The sequence below is a fragment of the Felis catus genome, chromosome D2 (genome assembly GCF_018350175.1).
Source record: "Felis catus isolate Fca126 chromosome D2, F.catus_Fca126_mat1.0, whole genome shotgun sequence".
In the NCBI taxonomy this organism is placed as follows: Eukaryota; Metazoa; Chordata; class Mammalia; order Carnivora; family Felidae; genus Felis; species Felis catus.
The window spans coordinates 73541958-73569875 of record NC_058378.1 but is presented as its reverse complement, the minus strand read 5'-3'; the positions used below and the strand labels follow the sequence as shown (position 1 = coordinate 73569875).

The window sequence follows — 27918 nt, the reverse complement described above, 5'->3', positions numbered from 1 at the left end:
TGTAGATTTACAGAAAAGTTGTAAGGACAGTAGAGTATCCTGAGGGTTCCTATATATCCTTCCCATATATCCATAGCCTGCTGGGTACATCACCACACGACATTTGTCAAAAATAACAGATTAACACTGACACAATACCCTTAATCAAACAACAGGCATTATTTGGATTTTACCAGCTTTTCCACTAGTGCTTTTTTTCTGTAACAGGATCCAGTCCAGGATACTGCATTATTTTATGGCTTAATCCTCTCTAATCTGTGACAGTCTATCTTTCCATGGTTTCCATACTCTCAACAGGTATAAAAAGTGCTGAGCAGGTATTTTGTATGAATGAATGAATGAACGAAAAAATAAATTAAAAATAAAATAAATAAAATGTTCCTCAATTTGTGTTTCTCATGTTTTCTTATTATTAGACTGGAATTTTATGGGTTTCACAAAAAATACCACAGATGTGAAGTACCTTTATCACTGCATCCTATCACTAGAAAAAGATATCAGCATGACTTATCACTGTTGATGTTAACCTTGATCATCCTTGAGTACTTGGTTAAAGTGCTATCTACTAGGTTTTTCCACTGCAGTCACTATTTTTTTCCTTTTCTATCTTCTTTCCTTTAGATGAAACCCACTAAGTCCAGTGCATACTTAAGGTAAGGAGAATTAAATTTCACCTCTTAGAGGGGGAAATTTACACATAATAATTCAAGTTCTAAACAGAAGCCTTTTTTCCTTCTTCCCCACTAATGTAGTCAATCATTTATTTATGTCGGTATGGAATCATGGATATTTATTTATTCTTTGAGTTAGAATCCCATGCTATTGTTACTTGTCTGGTTGCTCAGACTGCTTCAGCTGTAGCCACTGAAGGCTCTTTCACGTTGATTCCAGAGTCCTTTTGACACACTCCCTTTCTTTTCTTCTTTCCTTCTCCAGGCACTATATGATGCCCGAGGCTCATATTGTATTCTTTCTTTTTCAGCCTTAGAACCTGCCATTTCCCCCAAGGAACTCTGATTGCTTTCCTTCCAGATTGGTATTTAGAAACCAAGATCCGGGTGTTGGCTGTCATTGATAACTGGGATGTCATGTTAGGCCTTCTAAGGCCTTCTCGGTGGACAAAGCTAGGAAATACGTTATGTAGATTAACCCATCTATAGGTATAACCTATAGATGTATATACCTATATGTATATATACCTAATTACCTTATAGATGTTAAAACAGACATGAATTTATATTGGTATCTCTGATTGTATTCCAGCATCAACAAGTTGATTCTAAATTTTTTTAAGTTTATTTATTTATTTTGAGAGACAGAGACAGCGTGAGCAGGGGAGGGGCAGAGAGAAAGGGAGAGAGAGAGAGAAGCCCAAGCAGGCTCTACACTGGCAGCGCAGAGCCCGACATGGGGCTTGAACCCATGAAACCTTGAGATCATGACCTGAGCTGAAACGGAGAGTCCAACGCTGAACAGACTGAGCCAACCAGGTGCCCCTCAACAGGGTCATCCTAGTCTTCCTCTCTTGCTTATTGGTATAGTCAATTCTGATATAATGCTTGTCTTTCAAATAGGAAGAGTTTGAGCATGATGTGCATTTCACATTTTCCTTTGCAAGATTTTTATCCCCAAGGAAGAGTAGATGAACAGAGAAAACTGCACCCAGCTGAATCAAGCCATGTTGGACTATGTAAAACACACACACGCACCTCAAATATCTACAGCTACCTTAACTCATTGCATGTATTATCTGACCAGGTTATGTTTTGCTACTCTTCTGAATTTGTAATTCATTCATTCATTCATTCATTCAATCATGTATTTCACAAACACATCTAAGTGTTCTCATTCAAAACCACCAAGCAATGAATGGAAAAAGAAATCTTTAAGTATTGGGGAGAAGCTAGAAATACTGAAGTGTTTTAAAGGAAACGAGAACATGTGATGTCTCACAAGCAACAGGCATAAAGGAATCCATATTGAGGATTATCTAAGGCAATGTTCTTAAAATAGAAGAAACTTCCCTGATGGAACAACTTTAAGTACTGTGAAGTCAATAAGAACAAAGCCTAAAGAATTGGAAGAAATGGAAAGATTGTTGAGGGTATGAACTGAAGGCCAAACAGAAAAATTCAGGATAATCTACTCTCATAATCAGAGAGAAAGCATTACTTACAAAGATCTTAAGTGGAAATCACCAAATCCTTTAGACGTGGTGCCTTTTAAAAAGTGCTGGTAGTGGCTGGTTTCATGCTTTTAAACACCACTACAATTTTCAAAGCCATCAGCTGTCTGCAAAGAGTCCAGCTGAGAAAGACAAGTACAGGTGAGAAAGCAGCAAAAGAATTTCTAACAGTGATAGAGAAGTTAATTGAAGAAGAACGCTATGGAGCAAAATTCTAATTGTGATGAAACAGGTATCTATTGTAAATGCTTTCCTCTAAAGACCTACATCTCAGTGTCAGAAAAACATGGCAAGGATTTTAGACTGTGAAAGAGCTGTGATGTTCAGGGCCACTCACCAAATCAAGGACAGTGAGCTGCACCCATCCATATATAGTTTTAAACTTGTCCATTTAAAGGGGATTTCAGATAACTATTGTCTCACTCACAATAACTCATAAGCTGCATATACGTGTCTCTTGTTATTGTAGCTAATCATTTAACATTAGCTACAATAGTGTAAAACTATGCTATCATTTTTGTTAGGTTCCTATCTTTTAAAAAAATGTATTACTGACAGTTTTTGAATGTGCCCCAACCTCATTTTTACCCCAAAGGATGTATGGTTTTTATTGTGCAATTTTGTAGTGCAATGATTTTTAAGAACACATGTATCATGGTGTAAGCAGAATTGACTATAAGTTCTTTCTCTGACAGTGAGAAACCAATCTGCCATTATCTACAGTTTATTTACTTATTTAACCCTAGTCTACGTGTTGAGTAGTTTCAGAATTACTAACCCAGACCCCAGTGGGAGGCACATTTGTCAACTAGGTTAGTGTTTGTATACAGTTCATTTTATCTTTAGCCTTACAGTAGCCAGTAAAATTACTGTTATCCAAAGTACTTAGGTCAGTTCTTTTTCCCTCCATCCCCTTTAGTGAGATAATGTCATATATTGGTAATACAGTTAGCTCTTGTACTTTGGTATTTGATCCATTTTGAGTTAATTTTTATGTATTGCAAAATAAGTACCTAACATCATTCTTTTGTATGTGGATCCAGTTTCCTTAGCACAATTTATTGAAAAGACTATCCTTTCCCCATTGAGGGTTCTTGAAATCAATTGACCATATATGTGAGGATTTATTTGGGGCTCTCTTTTCTAGTCCATTGGTTGATATGTTTGTCATTATTTATGTTTTATTTACTATATTACTATATTTACTATACTTATTTACTATTTATTATATTTACTATTATTTACTTTATTTACTATAGCTTTGTAGTAAGTTTTGAAGTTGGAAGGTTTCAATCCTCTAATTTTATTTTTATTTTTCAAGATTGTTTGATCTATTAGGGGCTCCTTCCTAGTCATGTATGTATGAATTTGAGGATCAGCGTCTCCCTTGCTACAAAAAAAAGGATGCTGGAATTGTACTGAATCTGTAGATTGCTTTGGGAAATTACTGATGTCTTAACAATGTTAAGTCTTCCTATCCATGAACATGGGATATCTTTCTATTATTTAGGTTTTCTTTATTTTCTTTTAGCAGTGTTTGTAGTTTTTCAGCATACAAATCTTTCACTTCTTTGGTTACAGTTATTAAGTATTTAATTTTTAAGATGCTATTATAAGTGGGAGGGGGCACCTGGCTGGCTCAGTTTGTAGACCTTGCGGCTCTTGATTTCAGGGTTGTAAGTTCAACCCCCACGCTGGGTGTAGAGATTACTTAAAAATAAAATCTTAAAAAAATTATCTTATAAATGGAATTGCTTTCTTAATTTTTCTTTCAGGTTGTTCATTGCTGGTATACAGAAACACAACTGTTGCACATTGATACTGTATTTTGCAAATTTGCTGAATGAATTTATTAATTCTGTTAGCTTTCTTGTGGGTTTTTTTAAATATTGTTGCTATTGTTGTATTTATGTGATGTATTACATTGATTTTTTTCTTATGTTGAACCATTTGGTCATGTCGTATAATCCCTGTAATGTGCTCTTGGATTAGGTTTGCTAGTATTTTGTTGTGGACTTTTTTTTTTTTTTTTCAACGTTTATTTATTTTTGGGACAGAGAGAGACAGAGCATGAATGGGGGAGGGGCAGAGAGAGAGGGAGACACAGAATCGGAAACAGGCTCCGGGCTCTGAGCCATCAGCCCAGAGCCTGACGCGGGGCTCGAACTCCCGGACTGCGAGATCGTGACCTGGCTGAAGTCGGACGCTTAACCGACTGCGCCACCCAGGCGCCCCTGTTGTGGACTTTTGTATCCATATTCATAAGGGTTATTAATCTATAATTTTCTTTTCTTGTGATGTCTTTATCTGGCTTTGATATCAAGTAGTGCTGGCCCCATAGAATAAGAGAGTATTCCCTCCTTTTCTATTTTTTGAAAGAGTTTGAGAAGGATTGGTGTTAATTGTTCTCAAAATGTTTGGCAGAATTCAGCAGTGAAAGCATCTGGTCCTGGAATTTTCTTTGTTGTAAGGTTTTTAAAAAAAATTTTAAAAATGTTTTTATTTTTCAGAGAGAGAGAGCACACAAGCAGGGGAGAGGCAGAGAGAGAGGAAGACAGAGAACCTGAAGCAGGTTCCAGGCTCTGTGCTGACAACAGCAAGCCCGATGTGGGGCTCAAACTCACAAACTGTGAGATCATGACCTGAGCCAAAGTCAGCCGATTAACCTACTGAGCCACCTAAGCTCCCTTTGTTGTAAGGTTTTAAATTACTGATTCAGTCTCTTGTTATGAGTTTGTTGAGTGTCTTATTTCTTCTTGAGTCAGTTTAGGTAATTTGTGTGTTTCTAGGAATTTGTCCATTTCATCTATGTTTTCTAACCAGGTGTATAATTGTTCATATTATTTTCTCATAATCCTTTTTATTGTTGTATTGTTGGTAGTAATGTCTCCATTTTTATTTTTGATTTCAGTTATTTGCATTGCCTCTCTATTTTGTTACTCCAGCTAAAGGTTTGTCAATGTTGTTATTTTCAAAGAAATAACTTTTCATTTTGTTGATTCTCCTATTGTTTTTCTCTTGTGTATTATTTTATTTATCTCTAATCATTATTATTTCCTTCCTTCTACTAACTTTGGGCTTATTTTGCTCTTACTTTTCTGTTTTCTCAAAGTGCAGTGTTAGCTATTTACAGCTATAAATTTCCCTCTGAGCACTACTTTCACTGGATCTCATAAGTTTTGGTCTGTTATATTTTTGCTTCTAATCCTCTCTAGGTATTTTCTGATTTCCCTTATGATTTCTTCTTTTTAACAACCTTTGGTTGTTAAAGAGGGTGTTGTTTAATATCTATGTGAAGTTTCCTGATTTCCTTCTATTATTGATTTCTAATATCATTCCATTGTGGTTGAAGAAGATACTTTGTATGATTTTTATGATTTCAATCTTTTAAAATTTATGGAGACTAAATTTGTGGCTTAACATAATATCTATCCTGGAAAATGTTCCATGTGCACTTGAGAAGAATATGAATTATGCTTTTGTTGGCTGGAGTGTTCTATATATGTCTGTTACATCTATTTGGTTGATAGTTTAAGCCCTCTCTATCCTTATTAATCTTCTATCTAGATTTTACGTTCATTATTGAAAATGAAGTATTGTAGCCTCCAACTATTATAGTTGAACTGTCAGTTTCTCCCATTAATTCTGTAAATGTTTGCTTCATATATTTTGGGAGTCTGTTGTTTGCTGCATATATGTTTACAGTTGTTACATATTCTTGATGAACTGACCCTTTGTGAAAATACAATTTCCTCCTTTGTCTCTAGTAGTAGTTTATGATTTAAAGTCTGTTTTGTCTGATGTGAGTATAACCACCTTAGCTTTCTTTTGGTTACTATTTGCATGGAGTATATTTTTCCCATCATTTTACTTTCACCCTATGTGTGTCCTTGGATCTAAAGTGAGTCTCTTGTAGACAGCATATAGTTGGATTTTTTTTCTTGTATTTGTATTTTGCCAATCTCTGTCTTTTGATTCAACAGTTGAATACATTTACATTTAAAGTAATTACTGATAAATGACTTCTTTCATTTTGCTAATTGTTATTTATATGCCTTATACCATTTTTGCCTCTCATTTCCTACATGACTGCCTTGTTTTGTGTTTAGGGTTTCTGTGTGTGTGTGATCACCATTATGATTTCCTTTTGTATATATTCTATTGATATTTTCTTGGTGTTACTATGGGGATTATATTTCACTTCCTAAATTTATAATATTCTAATCTGAATGAATGCAACCTTAACTTCAATAGCTTTTAAAAAACTCTGCTCCTATATAGCTCTGTCCCTATTATATTATTGTCAGAAATTACACTTTATACAACATGTGATGACACAGATTTATAATTATTTTTAATGCATGTCTTTTAAATAATGTAAAAAATAAAAAGTGAAGTTACAACCAAGAATACAATAATAATGGCTTTTGTATTTGCCCATATATTTACCTTTACCAGAGATGTTTATTTCTTCATATAGATTTGAATTACTGTCTAGTGCCTTTTCATTTAAACCTGAAGGACTCCCTTTAGCATTCCTTGTCAGACAGGTCTGGTGGTAATGATTTCCCTGAACTTTTCTTTCTTTGGGAATTAATTTCTCTCTCATTTTTAAAGGACAGTCTTGCTGAATATGGAATTCTTGATTGACAGTTTTACTACTTTTAGGGCCTTAAATATGCCATCCCATTGCCTTGGGTCTCCACAGTTTCTGATGGAACTTTGTTGTTAATCATTTTGGGTATTCCTATATGGAATTAACCACTGACCTTGAACCTGTAAATTGATCTTCCAGCAAATTCGGGATCTTTGTAGTCATTATTTTGTCACTTAAAAACATTTTTCATATACCATTATTTCATCTCCCTGTGGGCCATTAATTTCACGTGTGTTCAACCGCTTGATATTGTATTTCAGGTCTGTGATGCTTGTTTAATTTTTCAAAAAGATCATTTTTTCATTCTGTGTGTTTTATATTGGATTGTTTCCAATGCTTGTTTCAAAATCATTGATCTTTTTCTTCTGTATTATCTAATTTGCAGTAAATCCTATCTGATGTGCATAAAGCTTTTTTCATTTCTGATATTGTATTTATCTTTTGTGGTTCCATTAGAATATTTTTTTTTATAATTCCTGTTTTCCTCCTCATCTTGTTTGTTTCCCTTTAGATCTTTGATATATCTTAAACATATTTATAAGACTTAAAATATTGCTTATAAGGTCCTTGTCTGCTAATTCCATCATCTCTGTTATTTAGGAGACTGTTTCTGTTCACAGACGTCTTATGAATCATATTTTTCTGCTTCTTTGCTTACTGTAATTTTTAGATGCTGGATACTGTGAACTTTACATTGTTGAGTGTTGAATATTGTTGTAATCCTTTAATGATTACAACATTAAACAATAAGAAGTCTGTCATCACTTTTATTGTTGTTCTCCTGAATGTAATATGTACTTTTCTTTGGCTGCTTTTAAGACCTGAGTGTCATATTTACTTTTCAACAGTTTGACTATGATATGCCTTAGCATTGCCCTTGTATTCCTGCTGCACTATTTATAAAGAGACAGAAATTAGTAACAACTCAAATATCTAAAAACCTGAGAATGGTTCATTGTTCGTTGACATAATGGAATGGCACTGAATAACGGTGTAGCTTATGTTGGTCCAAGATAAAATGTATATGAAATAATGTTCAGTAAAAATTGGAACAAACTATTATATGTAGTAAGCTTTAAAAAAATGAAAGATACTTATATAAGAACCTTATAAATTTACTAGTCATGTAAGTAGTGTATTGAAGTAAACCATTACTTCCTCTGAAAATCTTTTTTTTATAACAGCTTTTGAGATGTAATTCACATACCATGAAATTCTTCCATGCAAAGTATATACTTAAAGTATGCAATTCTAAGAATTTTGAATATATCCATAGTGTTGTGCAAACATTACAATTAACTTTAGAAAAATGTTATCATCCTAACAAGAAACTCCATACCTATTAAGCAGTCACTTCCCATTTTCCCCAATGCCACCCAGTCCTCAACAACCACTGATCAATTTCTCTCTATGCTTTTGCCTCTTCTGCACATTCTGTATAGATGGGATCATAGTATCTGGTGTTTTCTTACAGGCTTTTTTCACTTAGCATAATGTTTTCAAAGCTTATTTATGTTATAGCATGTATTAATACTTTATTTCTTTTTGTCATAAAATAATATGCAATAGCATCAGTTTTAATTTTTTTTAATGTTTATTTATTTTTGAGAGAGAGAGAGACAGACAGACAGACAGAGCACAAGCAGGGGAGGGGCAGAGAGAGACAAAGACACAGAATCCAAAGCAGGTTTCAGGCTCTGAGCTGTCAGCACAGAGCCCCAACATGAGGCTCGAACTCAGAAACCATGAGATCATGACCTGAGCTGAAGTCCAACCCTTAACTGACTGAGCACACACCAATGTTATCAGTTTTAGATCATGATTAATATTATAATAAGTAGTTCTATACATAAAGACTTTTAAGATAGATGCCTAAAATGGAATTAGTATGTCAAAGAAAATGAACCATTTTTCATGTTATATTTTTAATGTATTTATAGCTCTATATCTATATACTTACATATACTATATACAAATCTATATCTATATACTTCAAAAGGCTACATAAATAATGTGAACTTACTTTAATTTCCTGAAAATGCAAATAAGCATTAAAGAGAAAATCCTTTTGACTACTGCTGTCTCACACTCCACTCCTCACCCCTGGGCTTGTTCTCTATTTTCTACTCCTAGAGGCAGCCATTATCCTGAGTTTGGTACCTACCCTTCCAATTCATATTAAAAAAAAATTTTTTTTAAGTTTATTTTTGAGAGAGAGAGACAGAGCATGAGTGGGGGAGGGGCAGAGAGAGAGAGAAAGACACAGAATCTGAAGACGCTCCAGGCTCTGAGCTGTCGGCACAGAGCCCAATACGGGGCTCCAACTCACAAGTCGTGAGATCATGACCTGAGTCGAAGTCGGACGCTCATTTTTAAAAGGCTTTTAATTATATGTTATATGGAGGTTAATAATTCCATTGTGATGCCTGCAACACAAATCCCTATGTGCATTATTAAACAGAACAAAAGCTAATTATATCACTTCTATCCTTTCCATCAATATTCATATCATATAAATAAACCATAGTGTAATGGGAGATCTGAATCCCAATAATTGACTCTAATAGCCATCCTAATAATTCATTCCATGCCCTGAAGATAATACCATATTGTATTTCAGGAGGCTATTTTAATTCCAAGGAAGGTAAACAGGATTGATTTCAAGGGGCTTCAGATTCAGCTTGGGACCAAAGCACTCAATTTGATTATAGATTTGATAATTAATCAACTCATTCTTAAACTCCAAAAGTGATACCTAATTACTGTATAATTGGAGTAGATTATTATATCAGCCATTAAAATAATGGAACTTTGTGAACTAACTCAAATATTTAATAGGCACAATGCTGATATTTGGTTGAATATTTTTGATTACTTCGTTTTGGAGGAGGCCTCTGGGCATTGTCCAGCACTCAGGGTGACTGATCAGGTTTACCGGGTTTCCTGGCTGCTTTACAAAAGCCAGGTGGCCATGATTTGTTGCTCAAATCTCTTGATTTTTTTTCTGGAAAGAAATGATTTCTCTATACAAAATACCTGGTGGCAGCACATGTCATTCATATGCTCTTGTAGTTGAATCTGAATTGTCTCATGTTTCCTGGGACTTTCCAAAAAAAATTTTTTTTAAGTTTATTTATTCTCCAGTGAGGGAGAGAGAGAGAGAGAGAGAGAGAGAGAGAGAGAGAGAGAGAGAGAGAGAGAGACACAGAGGTGGTGGGGGGGAGGGAGGGGCAGAGAGGGAGGGAGGGAGATACAGAATCCAAAGCAGGCTCTAGGCTCTGAGGTGTCAGCACAGAGCCCGACAAGGGGCTGGAACTCACAAACCGTATTGATATGACCTGAGCCAAAGTTGAATGCTTAACTGACTGAGCCACCCAGGGACCCCCTTGGGACTTTAGATTTTGAAGATTTAAGACATAACCTCAGGTAATCTCAGGGCAAAGGCCCTTTGGTTAATCTCTTGTGGATTTTCATGACAGTTGATCTGCAAGTGTTTTCAACTATCATGAAAACCTAGGGAAAGGATTGAATAATAAGACGCCATACCAAAATTATCTGTAAGCTTTCAAAGTTCCAATTCACTCTCATTTAAAAATACTGTGCTGCCCTCTTAGATCATTCCGCCACTAAATTACCCATCCTAAAATGTTATATCAGCTTTTTAGAAGAAGAGAAAACAGAGCTATCATTTTTTTCAGAGTTTGAGTTAGACTTTAGTAGAAGTATCAGACAGATACCAGTTAACAGTAGCCCCCCCTCCTCCTCTCCCATCTATCACAGAGAGATCCCTTGGTAAATAGAGTGGGACATTTGCAGGTGAGTATTGAGCAGAAGCACTGTGCTGGTTTGAGCACAGTGAGTTGTGAGTTGGTGAGAAAAACCAGATGTGCAGTCTAATTCATTTTGGATTTATTTTGGATGCTTAATGATGAATGTAAAAGAACTGTGCCTCTTTTAGCTTAAAATTAGCACCCCAACCCCTTTCTCCTGACCTGTAAACTTAATTTTTTTTTTTAATTTTTTTTTTAATGTTTATTTATTTTTGAGACAGAGAGAGACAGAGTATGAACGGGGGAGGGGCAGAGAGACAGGGAGACACAGAATCGGAAACAGGCTCCAGGCTCCGAGCCATCAGCCCAGAGCCTGACGCGGGGCTCGAACTCACGGACCGCGAGATCGTGACCTGGCTGAAGTCGGACGCTTAACCGACTGCGCCACCCAGGCGCCCCCTGTAAACTTAATTTTAAAACAGAAAAAAAAAAAAAAAAAAAAAGAACACCTAGTGTAGGTCAAATTCTAGATTTGCTTTGTATTTTCTTGGAGAGTAGGTATTGGTATCATTCCCATTCTGCAGATGAGGTTCAAAGAGGTCAGAAGACTTTGACCAAAGACTAACCAGCAACTGGGGTTTGGGGAGGGCCATTCTGAAATGTGACAGGCCTGCCACACCCCTTCTGGCCAAGGTCTAAGCCAGAGCCGGGTTTAAACAGTGCAGAGGGCAGTGACGTGGGACAAATGCCAGGCTTCACTCTGCCAGCTCTGCGTGGCCTCCCTCCGCCATTCTGACCGCGGTGTCGGCCTCCTTAAGCGCAAGGTCCTGCCACCGCAGAGCAGATGCTCCGCGAGGCCTCGCGATCCACGTGCTGCAGGGCCCACGTTCTGACCACTTCCCAAACCCCCGAGCAGCTGGAGGAAGCCGCTTGGGCCGTGGTCACCGTCAAGTGACTACTACGTCCTTTACTCCGGAGGCGTTCCCTTACCGGGCCGGTTTCAGTCCCTGCCTGTTTTTCAAGGTGCAAAACGTGCACACTGAGCTTGCCCCTGCGGGCACCCGATTTCCCACACCGCCCCCAGACTCTACTGGATGAGAACGGAGTTGAAGCCTGGGTTGTTTTACTGCCCACCACATCCCGCTCTCCTTTGGTGGCTCGCGTGGGGCGGCCCGCGGTAGCGTTCAAAGTGCTGTCTCCAGGGACGCCGCAGCCCCAAGGCCGGTTTGTCCCCCTGCCGTGTCCGGGGGATCGGGGCTGGAGGAGGGGTGCAGGAGCGAGCCGCAGGGCACACCCGCGGGTCCCACGCCCCGCCGACTGCGCATCCTGCGGCGCCGACCTCCGCGGGGGGGAAAGGCGAGGCGCAGCGGCCGCCGAAGGCTCGGCACCGGCTGGGGCCCCGGGCGGCCGCCGCTCCCTCCGCCGCCCCACCTCTTGCCCGGCCCTCCCCACCCCGCCCCACCGCCCGCCCGCAGGTGCAACCGCGGCGGCCGCCGAGTAGGTGCGTGGGGATGATCTCACTCGCGCGCTCCGCGCCAGGAGGAGGAGGAGCGGGAGCAGACCCAACTTCCGGGTAGTGCAGCCGCACGCCACCGGCATCTTGCTTTTCCTCCCCCTCCCCCCCGCTGCACCCCTCGCCTCTCCCTCCTTTCCTTTATTCCCGGCCCCACCTGCCAAAATGAACAGCTCGGACGAGGAGAAGCAGCTGCAGCTCATCACCAGCCTGAAGGAGCAAGGTAGGCGGGCGCGCGGCCGCCAGGTGCGGGCAGCCGCGGCCCGTGGGCGGGGACGGCTCCCGGGCGCCGGGTCGCGGCTGCGGCAGGCTGGGTGGGCGGTGTCGCGGCTGCCGCGCTCACACCCGTAGCCCCATCACCCGTGCGGGAGCGTCCTCCGCGCCCCGCGCGCCTAAGGAGAGCCCGGGGCCGAGGGTCAAGAGCGCGTGTCGGGCCCGGCAGTGCGGGCAGCCCTCCCCCGGCCCTCTGGGGTGGGGGGAAGGGGCCGAGATTTGCGGCGGACGCGGCACCACCTCACACGCGGGAGAAGCGGCTGGGCCGCACGTCTCGGGAGGAGGCGGTTTGGGCAGCTCCGCGGGCCGCGCTCCCCAGCCTCGGCCCCACCCTTGCACATTGGCGCTGGGAGGCCTGCCGCGCTGCCGCTACGCAGCCTTCCCTGCTTTTCAGCCCCCTTCGGGCTAGTTCCTCTTTCCTTCCCCAGCCACAATTCCAGGCCCCGATGTGTTTGGCCACTTACCATTTTTAGCAGTTTATTAGTCAGTGAGCCAACACCCTGCCTGTGTTGGGCTTCCTGAATTCAGACTTGGCTCTGGTCAGGAGAGCCAGGCCCTGTGCATGCATTTCCACACTTCCCCTGGGGATTACCTCCTGGTAAAGCACTGTTCTAATCAATAATTTTCACCTCTTACTGCACTTGGCCACAAAGCCAAATTAGCGATCAAGTGTGAGTTCAACACTCTTTACGTTTACAATTACTGTTATTATCCGGCCCGAAGGTGGCCCGAGAATGTGGGTCAAGAAAGCGAGGAACCGCACAGATTTAGGAAGTAAAAACGTGTAGGAACTTGTGCTTTTCTGAATCACTTGGTGACATGGCCACATAGTGGAAGGGGGCCTGCTCTGGGGCTAATCCTGCTGTTCACTCTCAACTCTTTCACTTCTGTTGGCTCAACTTGACAAGGCTCTTCCCTTCCATGGGTCTTGCGGTGATAATGCCTTACCTGACTGAAGGCATGGGCTAAACCAGATGATTTTATTGGGCCCTGCCCAGTTCTGTGCACCTGTTGCTCTTTTGAAACCACAGACATACCATTCGCAAGGGTGTGTGGACCCCTCTGGAATTCACACTCCTGGAAACAAATCTCAGCACGATTGTTTACCAATCCTGTGATCTTGGGGAAATTATTACCTCACTGAAATGGACAGAACCCATTTCCTTTGTTGTATCTAGCGTCTAGAAACCGTTGGATAAATGTTAATGGCCTTCCCCAGTACCTTCGACTCTCATCCTAAATTAGCCTTAGTTCATAAAGTCACAAGCATCGGTGAATCCAGTGGGTGGGTGAAATGCCCTTATCTGACATTTCTCAAGTGGCTTAGTTGAGGGGCTGGATTCTGTTAGTATTTTATTTCTAATAGCGCTCTTCCCCCAGTAACATAGTACTTGGGATTCTAGACAGTTGGAGCTTTCATCATTGGTAATATCTGTCGGTTGGATATCAGAGCTCTTGATGGATAGTTGGTTTTCAAATAATGATGCAATAAAGAAACTTCACTCCTTTTTATTCTGAGTATAATTTCAAGGGTAGATTAACAATGCGGAAAATCCACAAGTTGTTTATATTTGATTTGGGAGTACATTCTCTATCTCTGTGTTGGATTTGAGAGCCGAGAAAAAGGGAGGATTCTTAAGTTTTTGGCTCTTTCTCAGATATTGGAAAACAAATCTATGGTTTGGTATTTTTAGAGGATGTATTTCCTTGATGATGGGCGTATCAAAGGCAGAACAGTTAGGCTTTGGAATTTGTGTGTCTTAAAAGTTGCACTTTTTTTTTTTTTAGGATTGAGTCCGGTTACATGGGTGTTGGGATTTTTTTCAGCCCATCTCAACACCAGAGCATTTATTTGTCATAGGATCATAGACTGTGATAACAAAGGACTTATTTCAAGGGCATTTAACTGCTGTTTGACCCATGGAATTAATTAGGAAGATGGGAGTTTGAGGTAGATGAACAGGCAACTAGGTGTTTGGGCTCTTGCCCCTAAGATCATTAATCTTGTAAGCTGATGGTATGTGTGATTTATTGTTGAAAATAGACAATATATTTTTAATCCCTGTTAACATGGTGAATAATTCCATTACTCCTATTTAATGCGGACAAGAAAAACCATTACCGATGAACACTCTAGTTTCCTTTTTCAACCCTGTGTAAACATATTCATGTATTCCTTTAACAAATACTTACCAAGTACCTACCATGAATGAGGCCCAAGTGGGAGGCCCTCGGGGTAGATAGTGAACCAAACAGACAGTCCTTGCTTTCCACCAGGTTTACTGTCTAGTAGACAGTTATGAATCAAATAACCACACAGATGTGTGCAATTACACATTGTTTTTGTAGGATAGATTCTTAGAAATGGAATTGTTGGATCAGAGGGCAAGTAAAGTTTTTTTTTTTTTTTAACGTTTATTTATTTATTTTTCAGAGCGAGGGAGACAGATTGTGAGTGGGGGAGGGGCAGAGAGAGAGAGAGAGGGACGCACAGAATGTGAAGCAGGCTCCAGGCCCTGAGCTGTCAGCACAGAGCCCGATGTGGGGCTCGAACCCACGAGCTGTGAGATCATGACCTGAGCCAAAGTCGGATGCTCAACTGACTGAGCCACCCAGGTGCCCCGTGGTAGACATAAAGTTTTGCTGGGCGTCATCAAGGTGCCCCCAAAAATGGTTGTACCAGTTCACCTGGCCCCCCCGGCAGTGTCCATTCCCCCCCCCCCCCACTTGTCACCGTTGACCAACCTCGGTCTTTACTAATTGTGACAGTCCGATGAGTTTCTTCATTTTCGCCAGTCTGATGAACAAACATGGCACCGTTAGAAAAATTAAGTGAGGTTCTTAGTGAGGTTTGCAATCTTTTTACAAGGTTATTGGCTTCCTCATCTCATTTCTTCGTTAGTGAATTTTTGGTCAAAAATTTGAACCCGTTCCTCGGGAGTATGTTCAGAAAGAAGATTCCTATCTACTCTGAATGGCAGAACTGACCCAGCCTTCCCTAATGTGAAGCCTGCGGTGGTGTGGTGAATAAGGTTGCTTTTGACAAAAGTTGTGAAATGTAATGACGGAGTCTGTCATAATACGAACAATCTCTAATTTATACTTACCATTCCCTCGGCTCTATGTCTTATAAATCACACCCACTTCTGAATTACTTCAAAACATTGTATGTTCCCTTCTAGTGAATGGTATAATTAGCTATATTATGTCTTTCTAGAAAGTTATATTATGTCCCTTGAAAAAAATTAGCCAGTGTGTGATTGCTTATGTTCAAGCAGATGTTGAGGTAATGAGGTAATTCTCTTTTTGTCCTTTCTGGAGCTTTATTTTATTGGACTGATTGACATCTTTAATGCACTGACAAATGGCAACTTGGGATACTATTTCCGATGCATATTTCTTAGCTACTAAAGTGGACATTTCCCTTACAAAACATCGTACGATTTGCTCTCCCTCCCGAATTCTGCTGGGAAATGATCGACTTAGCTCAGCATTTGTTTAAGGTACATGATTTCCTCCGTAATTTATTCATCCCACGCGCATTGAATATTCATAGCCAGGCACTGTGCTAGGCATCAGAGTTGGAGAGATGAATAAAACCTTGTCCCTGCTGGTGAGGAGTTCCTAGCCTAGAGATGGTGGTAGGCATGTGAATTCCAGGAAGAGTGTCTAGTTGGCAGAGTTTGGGTCACGGGTTTAAGTCCTTTGGGCAGGGCAGGGCAGGGCACCTTGATTGGCAGCCCCCACAAAGGCCAGTGGATCGGAGTGGTTGTCCAAACAAGAATGGTGTACCACTACCAGAAAGAGGGGCGGGTTGCAAGTTGGGCAGACACAACAGACGTCCGCTACACCGGTCAGGGTAGTAATGCCATGTCCCTTGGAACCTGGCGAGGAAGTTTTGAAGGGTGTGATCATACCCAACAGTTAATGATGTTACGATGTGAGACCACAACCATGCCAAGCAGACTGAAAACACTATCGGAAAGTAAGATAATGGGCTTTAAAGCAAGGTAACGTTTCATCTTTAGAGTTAGCTATCATTTTCTCCAAGACTATAGCGATAGTGCTTAAGCTTCCGACGGGAATTTAGCCAGGCTTAGTCTTAGAGCTGAGTTAGTCATTAAAGAGGCTCCCAGCGTTGCCTTGACTTCTAGGCCACAAAGTAGCTAGAGCATTATTTCGACAAAAGGGGCCCAAAGGATTGCCTACTGCCGTGACTGTATCAGTCAGGAAAAGCTGAAGCATTGTCGGTCTTGGATACACACAAAGTCAGTCAGTAGAAAGCAGTTTGGGATTAAACGGTTGCCATGGTACCAAGTGCAAACTTGGCTTCACGTCACTAATTTTTACAAGTGTGGTCCGGGGGGGCCACCGGTCTCTGAATAACGGGGGTACGTACGCACTTTCTTACTTATTGATGAAAAGAGGCCTGGTAAATTTATTTTTCTTCATCTGGGTATGTTTTTTGTAAAATCGACACTTAGGATGTTTGGCTTGCACAACAAAATATAACCTAGATTGAGAAAAGTGCACGAAATAGGAATGAGCATCTCAATGAGTTATTGAAAAAAAAAAAGTTCTTCTAACAACACTTAAATCAGAACATTTCCAGAAACCCCTTCATAACCTCCCAATCCTTCTCACCTGCCTTTCCCTGATGCTATTTGTGTCTCCAAAGGTAAGTTCTGCCAGTCTCTGGAGATTAGCTAAATGGAATCATACAGGATGCATTATTTGCTGTGTCTTCTTTCGCTCATTACGTGTGGGATTTATCAGCATCGTGTGTGGTTGTAGTTCATTTATTTGCATTGCTGAATAGTATTCCACTGTATGAATGCACCCAAAAAAAGTTTTTAAGCGAACATACTGTGGATCCGAGGTCAGCGGACTTTTTGTGTAAATGGCCAGATAGTAAGTATTTTAGACTTTGGGGGACATTCGGTGTTGGCTGTAAACCCTAAAAATGCAGTTTCCTCCTAAAGTTTGTGAACTACCATCTCAGAGGCACCAAATGGGCAACCCTCCATGAGATGGACGCTCATCACGGGCTGAAGAATTACGTCTTGCAGTCAGAATTTCATCATTCATGTAAGATGTCTGCTGGGTCGTTCAGTCTTACTTTTGTTTTAAATTGAATTGAAAATAAGCATCTGCTTATTAGGAAAAAATAAGCATATAGCATAAAAAGTACAATGAACTCTTCCCTCTGATTCATTGTTTCTTAATCTTTATTTCATTCTACTCTCCTAAGGAGTCTTTTTAGACATTTTCCCCCCAACTGTTCTTCTCCCCATGAAATTTTAATACCGTGGATATACTGTACATCTTTTTTTAAATTTTTTTTAATCTTTATTTATTTTGGGGAGAGAGAGTATGAGCAGGGGAGGAGCAGAGAGAGAGGGAGACACAGAATCCAAAGCAGACCCCAGGCTCCGAGCTGTCAGCACAGAGCCCGATGTGGGGCTCGAACTCACAGACCACGAGATCATGACCTGAGCCGAAGTCAGACGCTCAACTGACTGAGCCACCCAGGCGCCCCATACTGTACATCATTTAATGTGCTGTGATCCTTTGGAGGCCGCAGACCACTGTGATACCTAACACGGTGTTCCTCTTTGAGGGCAGTGCCATCCCATTGGTCACACACGCTTTCACCCCCTTCCCGTTCCTCAGAGTTACACTGTTAACTTTTTGTTGTGTTTCCTCTCAAAAACTGTGCACGTGAACACACATATGTAGTTAATCACTTAGTATGTATTATGGAATTCCTATCAGTACATATAGAATTGAATCTTTAAAAATTGATTTGGATAGTGTTGCACTCTCCAGATTTCCCCCAATGTAGTTAATGTCCTCTCGATGGACATCTCTGTGTTTCTGTGTCTTTGCTATTAAAAATAATGCTTTGGGCAATAGATACTAGACATCAGTATGGATTCATGTTTTGCCCAATCTAGATCTAGATGATTACATATAGAAATATTTATAGACAAGTATATGAAACTGTCACAGCCAAGAGGTGTCTAAGGAGACATGACAACTAAACGTAACAGGGTACCTGAATGGAATCCTGGAAGAAAAACAGAACATTAGGTAAAAACTAAGGAAATACAGTTGAAGTATGGACTTTCCTTCATAATGTGTCAGTATTGGTCTGTTGGCGGTAATCAATGTGCAATACTAACGTAAGATGTTAATAATAGGAGAAACTGGGTGTGGGGCATATGGGAGCTCTCTGTACTCTCTTTACGATTTTGTTGTAAATCTAAAGTTTACAAAAATAAAGTTTATTAAAATAAAGATGCTGCTTACATCCTCGTACACCTGTATCTGTAAGTACAGCTGTGGGAAAAATTTTCAAAAGTGGATCCCAAAAAGTAGGTATATTTTAAACTTTGTTGTCCTGTAGATTTTATTCTGTTATACAACAACGTTTGGCTTTAAAATCCAGGAGGAACATGGCTTTCATTCTTGTCTGCTTACCGTGCTGAATATTAAATATTTTAAGTATTAAAGCATGAGCTCTGGAATTTTTATATGGCACAACAAACAGTAATATATTAGGATCCTTTCAGTGACTTGATTCTATCTCGAATCCTGTATGGCACAAATCAGAGTATGATTGTGATATATATATATATATATATATATATATATATATATATATATAGGCTGTATGTATACACACATACGTATATATATTAGGTTTACAGAAAACCTTAGCAGAAAGTACAGAGAATTTCCACATAGCCCCTCACCTTCCCTCACCCCCAGTTTTTTCTGTTACTATCATTTTGAGTTAGTGTGGTGCATTTCTTAGAATTGATGAGCTGTATTGACCCGGTATTATTCACTGGAGTCCATACTTTATATGGGGGTTAATTCTTTATGTTATATGTCCTATGGGTTTGGACAGATGTATGACATATACCCACCATCATGTTATCATACAGAAGTATCAGTCCTCCAAATATTCCCTCTGGTCTACTTGTTCATCACTCCCTCCTTACCCCTGAACTCTTGGCAGAACCCCTGATCTTTTTACTGGCTCCATAGTTTTGCTTTCCTCAGAATGTCATAGAGCTGGAATCATATAGTCCGTGGCCTTTTTATATTGACTTCTTTCACTGGACAATATGCACGTATGGTGGTTCCCCTGTGTCTTTTTGTGACTTGATATTTCTTTTTATCACCAAATAATACTTGTATGGGTGTACCATAGTTTGTTTATCCATTCACCTGTGGGTAAGCATGGTCATTGCTTCCAAGTTTTTGGCACTTAGGAACAACTCTGCTCTAAATATTCACGGGGTAGGGTACGGGGGAGGGGAAGCCTCCGATGGTCCTGTGATAAGGTCTCAGGGTCTCGGTGCACCTGTCCCCTTGGGCTGCGACTTTCACTTGTGCTTCTCAGTTTTGTTTTTTTCTCCTTAGGTAAGACAGGCATGCCAGAGGGGGCTGGAGTTGGCTCTTATCTTCCTCCAAGTCTCTTAGGCTCTGATGAAATGATTTTTCCTAAGGGCAGGCCTTGCTAAGGCTCTGGGCACATTTCAACATGGCGCCTTCTCTCCTCCCCCGCCTAAAGTAGTAGGGAAATTTCCTCTGATGTTTACTGTGAGGACTTGGTAGCCCTCCTGGGTGTAAAACTCACAAAAGGTTGGGGCCCTCCTAAGAGTGGCCTACCCACTGGAGTTTTTAGCTCTCAAACTTGTGAGAAGTGAGCCTTCAGCAATTTGCCAACCACTGCTTAGGTTTTCCTGTCTTGGCGCTCTTTGGTGATGAGGTTCTGAACCTCAGCTTCTGCTCCCGTAAGTTGTGATTGTCTGTATCTTGCCCATCTCTCTAATTTTTGGAAGAGCAGTTTGCCCTGTGATCTCCGTTCTCTGATGGACCTAAGAAGAGTCGTTGACTTTTGGTGTGTTGAGGTTTTCTGTTGTTGGGAGGAAGGAGTATTGACATCAAAGCTCCGTGCCAGACTGGAGACCAGACTTATGCATGTATTTTAAACATGCTCAGTTTCCTCTCTTTCTCTTGGTTAATTTGAATCATTACTATAGTTCGTTGAGAGTACTTCTTAAGCATCATTAATTCATTAACACTGAACCGTGTGTTCTACCAAGTAATGCATACGTTTCGGGTTTGCCATAATTTCTTTTCAGATGTGAAATCTGTCATCTTTGTTTTTTTGATCAGGTTTTCCAGCAGTGTTTTCTCTGACTGTTCTAATGCTTTAATTAACAAGGGAGGTATAAATGACTTCTCTTTCTACTCTGGCTCTAGGAGAGGACCCATTGGCATGTGTGCAGGAGGGAATAATGTCCTAATTGAACATTATCTCTTATGACTCATGTCCTCGTTCCCCATTAGTAAGAGGTGTTTCAAGGCTCCATGAGTCTCAGAGATGCAGACTTAATGGATGAGAATCTGCATTAAAAGATCTTATGAGGCAGTGTTTTTCTGGGTATATTTGATGGCTATTTAAAGCTTCACTTTTATTAAGTATCTTGTTGTAACATGTGATGTAAGAGACCCTTTTAATAGGGGGAGGGTAGTATGTGCTTTTTCACAAGTTGTTCATGTGAAGAACTAGATCCATTCTTCCTTCTTCCTTAATTTAACACACATTTATCAAGTACCTGCTGTATGTCAGGCATTGTGCTGGATGTGGGCATCTGTATGCATAAGACACAGTCATCACCCTAGAGGATTATTTCTGGTCTGGTGTTTTAACACATCGCACGCAGTAATGCTCAGTAATGATTTTTACATGAATGACTTTGGAAATCAGTAGACTGGTCCTGCCTCCAATATTTCTTACTGCAGGATTTGACTTCTCTGTGCGTTTGTGTCTTCATTTTTATTTTATTTTTTTAAGTTTATTTATTAGAGAGAGAGAGAGAGAGAGAGAGAGAGAGAGAGAGAGAGGCAGAGAGAGACAGAGAGAGAGAGGATCCCAAGCAAGCTCCATGCTGGAACTCATGAGCAGTGAGATCATGACCTGAGCCTAAATCAATTGTCAAATGTTTAACCAGCTGAGCCACCCAGGTGCCCGGTGTATCTTCATTTTTAAAATGGGGACGTTAGGGGCACCTGGATGGCTCAGTTGGTTAAGTGTCTGACTTTGGCTTGGGTCACGATCTTGCAGTTCGTGACTTTGAGGCCTGCATTGGGCTCTCTGCTGTCAGCACAGAGCCCGCTTTGGATCTGCAGACTCCCTCTGTCTCTCTCTGCCCTTCCCCCGCTCACGTGCATGTGCTCTCTCTCTCTCTCTCTCTCTCTCTCTCTCTCTCTCTCTCAAATAAATAAGTAAACATTTAAAAAAGATGGGGACGTTGGTATTTGACTTAATTGCTCCACATCCCAGACTTCTATGAACCAGCCTTTCAGTCAACATAGGTACCAACTCTGCTTCATATTCTGTTGGGTGTGAGGTCTATAGCAATGAATCGAATGGGAGAGAAGACAAGAAAACAGGCTTATGTTCAGATAATTTATAATGTTATACATAGATGCTCTAGTAGAGATACATGAACAGTGTATTCTGGTAGTATATTATAAATACACATGTTGATTTTCATCTTAGGTATGTAGGGAGAGTTTCTTACAGGAAATGACAGTTGAATTGCATTGTCAAGGAGCACGTAGGGAAGATAAGGAGGAGAAGACCTTGCAGGCAAAGGAAACCTGTTTATAAAGGCACCTGGGTATGAAAGGTCTTAGAGGGGTCAGGGAGGCATTGGGACTTGGGGTGTGATGGATTGAGTGGTGGTCTCTAAGACTGAATGGCACGAGTGGGAATTGGTGTCCCAGGTTGTAAAGCTAATGTCATTGGGTGCTTTTAAACCCAAGAATGATGTAAACCAGGTTGCTTTGTTACTATGCTAACTATCTACTTTGTGAAGAATGAACTTGGGATAGAGGAAAGCTAGAGGGTTTTACCATTATTGAGGACTAGAATCAGGGGAGAGATACTTTAGAGGAAGGACAGATTGGAGAGACTTTTTAGGCGATGGGAGCATTTTGATGATCTGTTGGAAGGTGGAAGAATGAGAGGAATCAAGGATGATTCTGAGGTACTAGCTTGAAGACCAGGTACATGATCCCATCTAGGACATCATGCATACAGGAAGGAGGAAGTTTTGGTGAAAAGGGAGTTTGATGAGTTCACTTTCTAACATACAGAGTGTGAGGTGCTTATAGGGTATCTGGACAGAGATGGCCAGAATAATACTGTCTAGTAGAACTTCCTGCTGGGATGGAAATGTTCTGTGCCTCCTGTCCAGTGTGATAGCCACCGGCCACGTGTAACTGTTGAGCACTTGAAATACCGCTAGTGTAACTGAAGGACTGAATTTTAAGTTTTATTTAATTTTAATTAATTTACATGTAAGCAGCCACATGTAGCTAGTGACTCCGTATTTGACACTACAGGCCTAGAAGGTATTGGTTGGAAGGACTGTTCTGGTGCTTATCTGAGATGGGGTGATTAATCTGCCTGGAACTGAGAGGTTTCCAGGGACACAGGGCTCTTCAGTCTAAAGTGGGAAAGTCCCAGGCAAACCATGATTGTTATCCATCCTAGCCAGAGGTGTTATTGGCCTGTAGTTACGAACTTTAAGTGTCATGCCTCTGAAACAGCTAAGTCTTTTTATCAGCTTTCTGGGCTGGCTATATCATGAGTTGCAGCTTGGAGAGAAAACTCCCTTTCTTGGTATTAGGGAGTTGGGAAATAGAAAACCAGCATGATTCTTGAAACACGTGCTCTGCCTGAGATTCTCCTTGTTTCCTCCACATCCCCCTTTTCCTTCCATTCTGTACTCTTATGTAACGATTCTCCTCCCTGGCTGCACATTAGAATCACCTGGGGTGCTCACTTTCTAAAACAAATATGGTGCCCAAGGTCCACCCTAAACTAGTTAAATTAGAATCTTGGGTTGGGGTGGGCAGAGAGGGGGCTAGGCATCTGTACGATTTAAAAGCTCCACAGGTGATCCTAATGTGCAGCCAGGATTGAAAAGTGCAGCTCCCAGACGTGCTTCTGCCACTTTGCCAACTTCCCTTTTTTTTTTTTTTTTTTTATAACTACAACACAGTACCATTGATTGTTATTTCCCTTTCTCCTCCTTTTATTTGGTGGAGGGTGGGGGTTGCAGGATTTGATATACTTTGCTGTATCCCTAAGAATAACCATGGCTAACATGTAATGAACACGTAATATACCTAAGGTACTCTTACATCTTACCTTAACTCCTAATCACAACACTGTAAGAAAGATGTATGATAATTATTCTTATTCTTCAGATGAGGAATCTGAGATTCAGAGAGAGTCACCAAATAGACCAGTGTCCCTTGGCTGCACTTTTTAATTACTGTTATATGACCTAATAGTACAGTGAAATAAACTGTACCTGTAAACCCAAGAGATGAAGTCTTCCTAAGCTGTGGATGTCTTTCAGATGGCAGAGCATTGGTCAAGTTAATATCTACTTTTGAACCGGGTTACTTCAAGCTTTGGAGGATCTGTATCATCAAATCACTTGAGCTGTGTGACTCACTTCAAAAATTCCCAGTGAGCCAGTTCTGAAACAAAGAGAAGGCTTTCTCTGTGACCCTTTAGCATTGCCAGAGAAGAAGTAGCTGAATAATATAGGTCACTTCAATTTTTGCCAGTTTCGCTGAGGTTAGGGTTGGTTACATGTGTATTCGCTATGGGGTTTGTGTGTGTATGTATGTAAATCTTATTTAGGGCAGTGAGCTTGGTTTTTTATCTTCAAAGAAATAAAAATATAAGTAAATGTTTTTCTCTCCATTAATCCCCTGTCCCCCAGGAGCCCCCTTCCCATTGCCAAGTGGTTGAATTCTTCCTGTACTTTTCCTCTGCATTCCCTTTACCTGGCTTCATTTTTGTAAGTTGCACATGGTCACAAGAAAGCATATTTTCTGTGGTTTCCATTAAGTCATGATAGATGAAGGGTAGTTGGGAGTCAGCGGTGTTTCATCTGGATTCTATTGGTCAGAAAATGGAAGAGTAGTATCGGTATTTTTTAAAAGCTTCAAAGCTGTTATCTAATGTTTGAAATAGAAAAAAAATTCTTAATGTCAATATGAGATCATGGTTTTATAAGCCTTTTATTGTTTGTTTGTACGTCTATAAAGTAGGTCATCAAGAAAAGAGTGGTAAATCAGTTTTGATTTTTCTACTTCATCTGCAGATACTTTTAAATGTCAAGTAAACGAAAATCTCTCAGTAAAATATATTTAGTTTTTGAAAGAATATTAGATACAGTAATAAGATTTGGGACCACAACCATAGACTACCCAATGCATAAGTGCATCTTTTTAGACTCTCTTAGTTTTGTTGCTTTCTGTTAAAAAAGGAGGGGGTCATTTTGTTGATTTTTCATAACTGAGGACAAATTTAGTTTATACCCATTGGTTGGGTTTTGTGTGGTGGAGGCTGAGGAGGAGCTGGTGTGCATAGGACTTCATTCTGTGGTCACTCCAGTCTTTTCTGTTGAAAATGTAATTCTTTATAAAAAGGGCTGTTATCTTTACATGTATCTATTCAGCTATTTTATGGGCTAATTCTCAAGGATTGTTCTCGGCTTCAATAAAATTGTCGATTAATTCTTATTTAGAACGTCACAGAGTGCTGCTAAAACTTCTGGGCATTGGTGGTATAATCCCATAAATATTTGTTCATTTGGTTGGGTGTTAAGGTTGTGGTCCTGTGATTCCTTAGCTATTCTAAACCCTTTGGATCACTGATGGAGGATATACTTCACCATGTGAATTGTATGTTTTTTGAGGTGTTCTCTGCTCCAGTGGTTAGAATCCTATACTCCTGGATTTTTTTTTTATAAATTTTTTTTTCAACATTTTTAATTTATTTTTGGGACAGAGAGAGACAGAGCATGAACGGGAGAGGGGCAGAGAGAGAGGGAGACACAGAATCAGAAACAGGCTCCAGGCTCTGAGCCATCAGCCCAGAGCCTGACACGGGGCTCGAACTCACGGACCGCGAGATCGTGACCTGGCTGAAGTCAGATGCTTAACCGACTGCACCACCCAGGCGCCCCTACACTCCTGGATTTAATGACCAAATTATCTGGGATGTTCTTGAAGCCACTGATGTCTGATTATTTTTTCTATCTTTGGGTTTTTCATGGAAATAGGAAACTCTGTCCTTTAAAAAACAAACAAACAAACAAACAACTGACCTTTTTGTAGACACATCCCGATGAAAATGTTTTTAAAGTAAAAGTACAAAAATGCAATCTGGACATGACCTGGCTCTGTGGCGCCAGTCAGGGCGCTGGTCTGGGAACAAGTACCGGCTCTGTTAGGTCCACCTTGTACATTTCATTCCATCCTTCATCGTGGGTCATGCTCTTTCCTCCCATCATAAGCTGTGAACCTCGTATTCTCAACCGTGAGGATATCTAAGAATGGTGCTTTGGCCAGAAGGTGGATGTGGGGGTTCAGGCTACTTTATTTTCCTGGCAGTAGAGGATTTTCAATAATAGGCTGCTGTTTTCTCACATAGTTGGAAATATTTCCCAACGGTTCACATATTTTTCCAACGTAGTGAAATGAATCTGGCTGATATCTGGTCATGTCTTGCTAATCAATGACCTTTGCAGTGCCTGAAAATAGTTGTTCTTAGTTTTATGCTCATGGCATAAATCTTGTGCTTTGTGAATAAAGCAGATGTGTGACACTGAACCGAATGTGTAAGCCTACTTTATTTTCTGGAGGCTGATTTTAAAAAGAAACCTCTGATCACAGCCCCACAGACTAACAGTACTGGAAGGAACTCCAAGGAGGACCCACCTGTCTCCTCTCACAGGCCCAAATGCTGAGCATCAAAGAGAAGTGATTTGTCCTAGGTCACTTATGGCTCCTGGGTCTTTCTGTGACCTGGGGAGAGCCGAAAGTTGGCCTGGTGGGCTCACACCTGCTGTGGTCTCTCTCTCTCTCTCTCTCTCTCTCTCTCTCTCTCTCTCTCTCTTTTTTTAAATATGAAATTGATTGTCAGATTGGTTTCCATACGACACCCAGTGCTCATGCCAACAGGTGCCCTCCTCAATGCCCATCACCCACTTTCCCCTCCCTCCCACCCCCCACCAACCCTCAGTTTGTTCTCAGTTTTTAAGAGTCTCTTATGGTTTGCCTCCCTCCCTCTCTCTAACTTTTTTTCTCCCTTCCCCTCCCCCATGGTCTTCAGAGACTCTTCTGCGGCCTCTTCTCTGCCCCACCCCCAACCTAGTACACAGACCACAGAGGCTAATTGGATCCAGGGGTTTCCTACAGTAAACTTCTGATAGTGTTATAATGCTGCTTTCCTTTTTTCTCCTTTTAGCCATAGGCGAATATGAAGACCTCCGAGCCGAGAACCAGAAAACAAAGGAGAAGGTTTGTACTCTACCCTTTCTCTCCTTTCTTCCGTGTGTAAAAGCCTAGACGGCATGGCGCATTGTTCTGCCACCAATTTCAGTTAAATGCGAATGAGAGGGTTTTTTTTTTTTCTTTTTTCTTTTCTCCTGCATGTGTGGTTCAAGCTAATATCAACTCCAGGCTCCAGATGGTAAAGACTAGCAGCATGCCACAGTGGGCGCTGCTCTGGGCGATTAAGTACACGGCTAAATGTGCCGCAAGGCACCAGGCCAAGCATCCTGGGCCCCCGAGAACTGTACTTTTTCCTAACAACCAGATTTGGGATCTAGTGATGGAATTGAAAGGCAGGCATTTATCTTTGGGGCTCAGACGCGGTAGATTCTGGAGGGAACTCTTTGGCATTAGCCGTTGGTCATTTAGCCCATCTTTTCATAAACCTTTTTTTTTTTTTTCAACGTTTATTTATTTTTGGGACAGAGAGAGACAGAGCATGAATGGGGGAGGGGCAGAGAGAGAGGGAGACACAGAATCGGAAACAGGCTCCAGGCTCTGAGCCATCAGCCCAGAGCCTGACGCGGGGCTCGAACTCACGGACCGCGAGATCGTGACCTGGCTGAAGTCGGACGCTTAACCGACTGCGCCACCCAGGCGCCCCTTCATAAACCTTTTTGATGCTCGTTTCCTCTCAGAATGTGAATAATATACCGGAAGTTGAAAATCACTCGCTAAGAAGATGGTGGTGCCTGGTGAATATTTTCAGGGGCTCTGGCAGTTTTATTTTGAAACTTAAATAATTGAATTCTACTTACCTTTATAAACTACTTACCTATATGTCTCCGCACAGGTCCATTTAAGATTTATGAATATTTATTTATATATATATTTTTCCTCACCCTGTAAATTTAAGGAGGGGACAAAAGAGAGGTCTGCATTAAAAAAAAAAAAAAGGAGAGTGCTGAATTAAAATGAAAAGTAGGAGAGGGCAGAACTATCCGTTATTATTACTTTTATTTTTTATTAAAATTTTTTTAAGTGTTTATTTTTGGGAGAAAGAGAGAGAGAGAGAGAGAGAGAGAGGGAGAGAGGGAGAGAGAGAGAGAGAGAGACCGGGCACAAGCAGGGG

At 40.9% G+C, this 27918-nt stretch overlaps 1 protein-coding gene and 1 long non-coding RNA gene across 7 annotated transcripts in view; one reads left to right on the top strand and one right to left on the bottom strand.

Annotated features, from left to right (window-relative positions):
- Positions 1-12937, bottom strand: part of LOC109492716 — a 46077-nt gene extending 33140 nt beyond the window's left edge. Inside the window, exon 1 of the long non-coding RNA XR_002736939.2 lies at positions 12283-12937. This is a non-coding gene — a long non-coding RNA (uncharacterized LOC109492716). The remainder of the gene's footprint in view (positions 1-12282) is intronic.
- Positions 12069-27918, top strand: part of SHTN1 (shootin 1) — a 102002-nt gene continuing 86152 nt past the window's right edge. For 2 of the 6 annotated variants that reach the window (XM_023240984.2, XM_045040732.1), the window contains exons 1-2: positions 12074-12348; positions 26761-26813. In XM_023240984.2, the coding sequence (XP_023096752.1) occupies positions 12291-12348; positions 26761-26813 (111 nt within the window). In that variant the 5' untranslated portion in view covers positions 12074-12290. Of the gene's footprint in view, positions 12349-26760; positions 26814-27918 lie in introns of all 6 variants that reach the window. The other 4 variants (XM_045040731.1, XM_045040733.1, XM_023240983.2 and 1 more) reach the window with 4 other exon arrangements.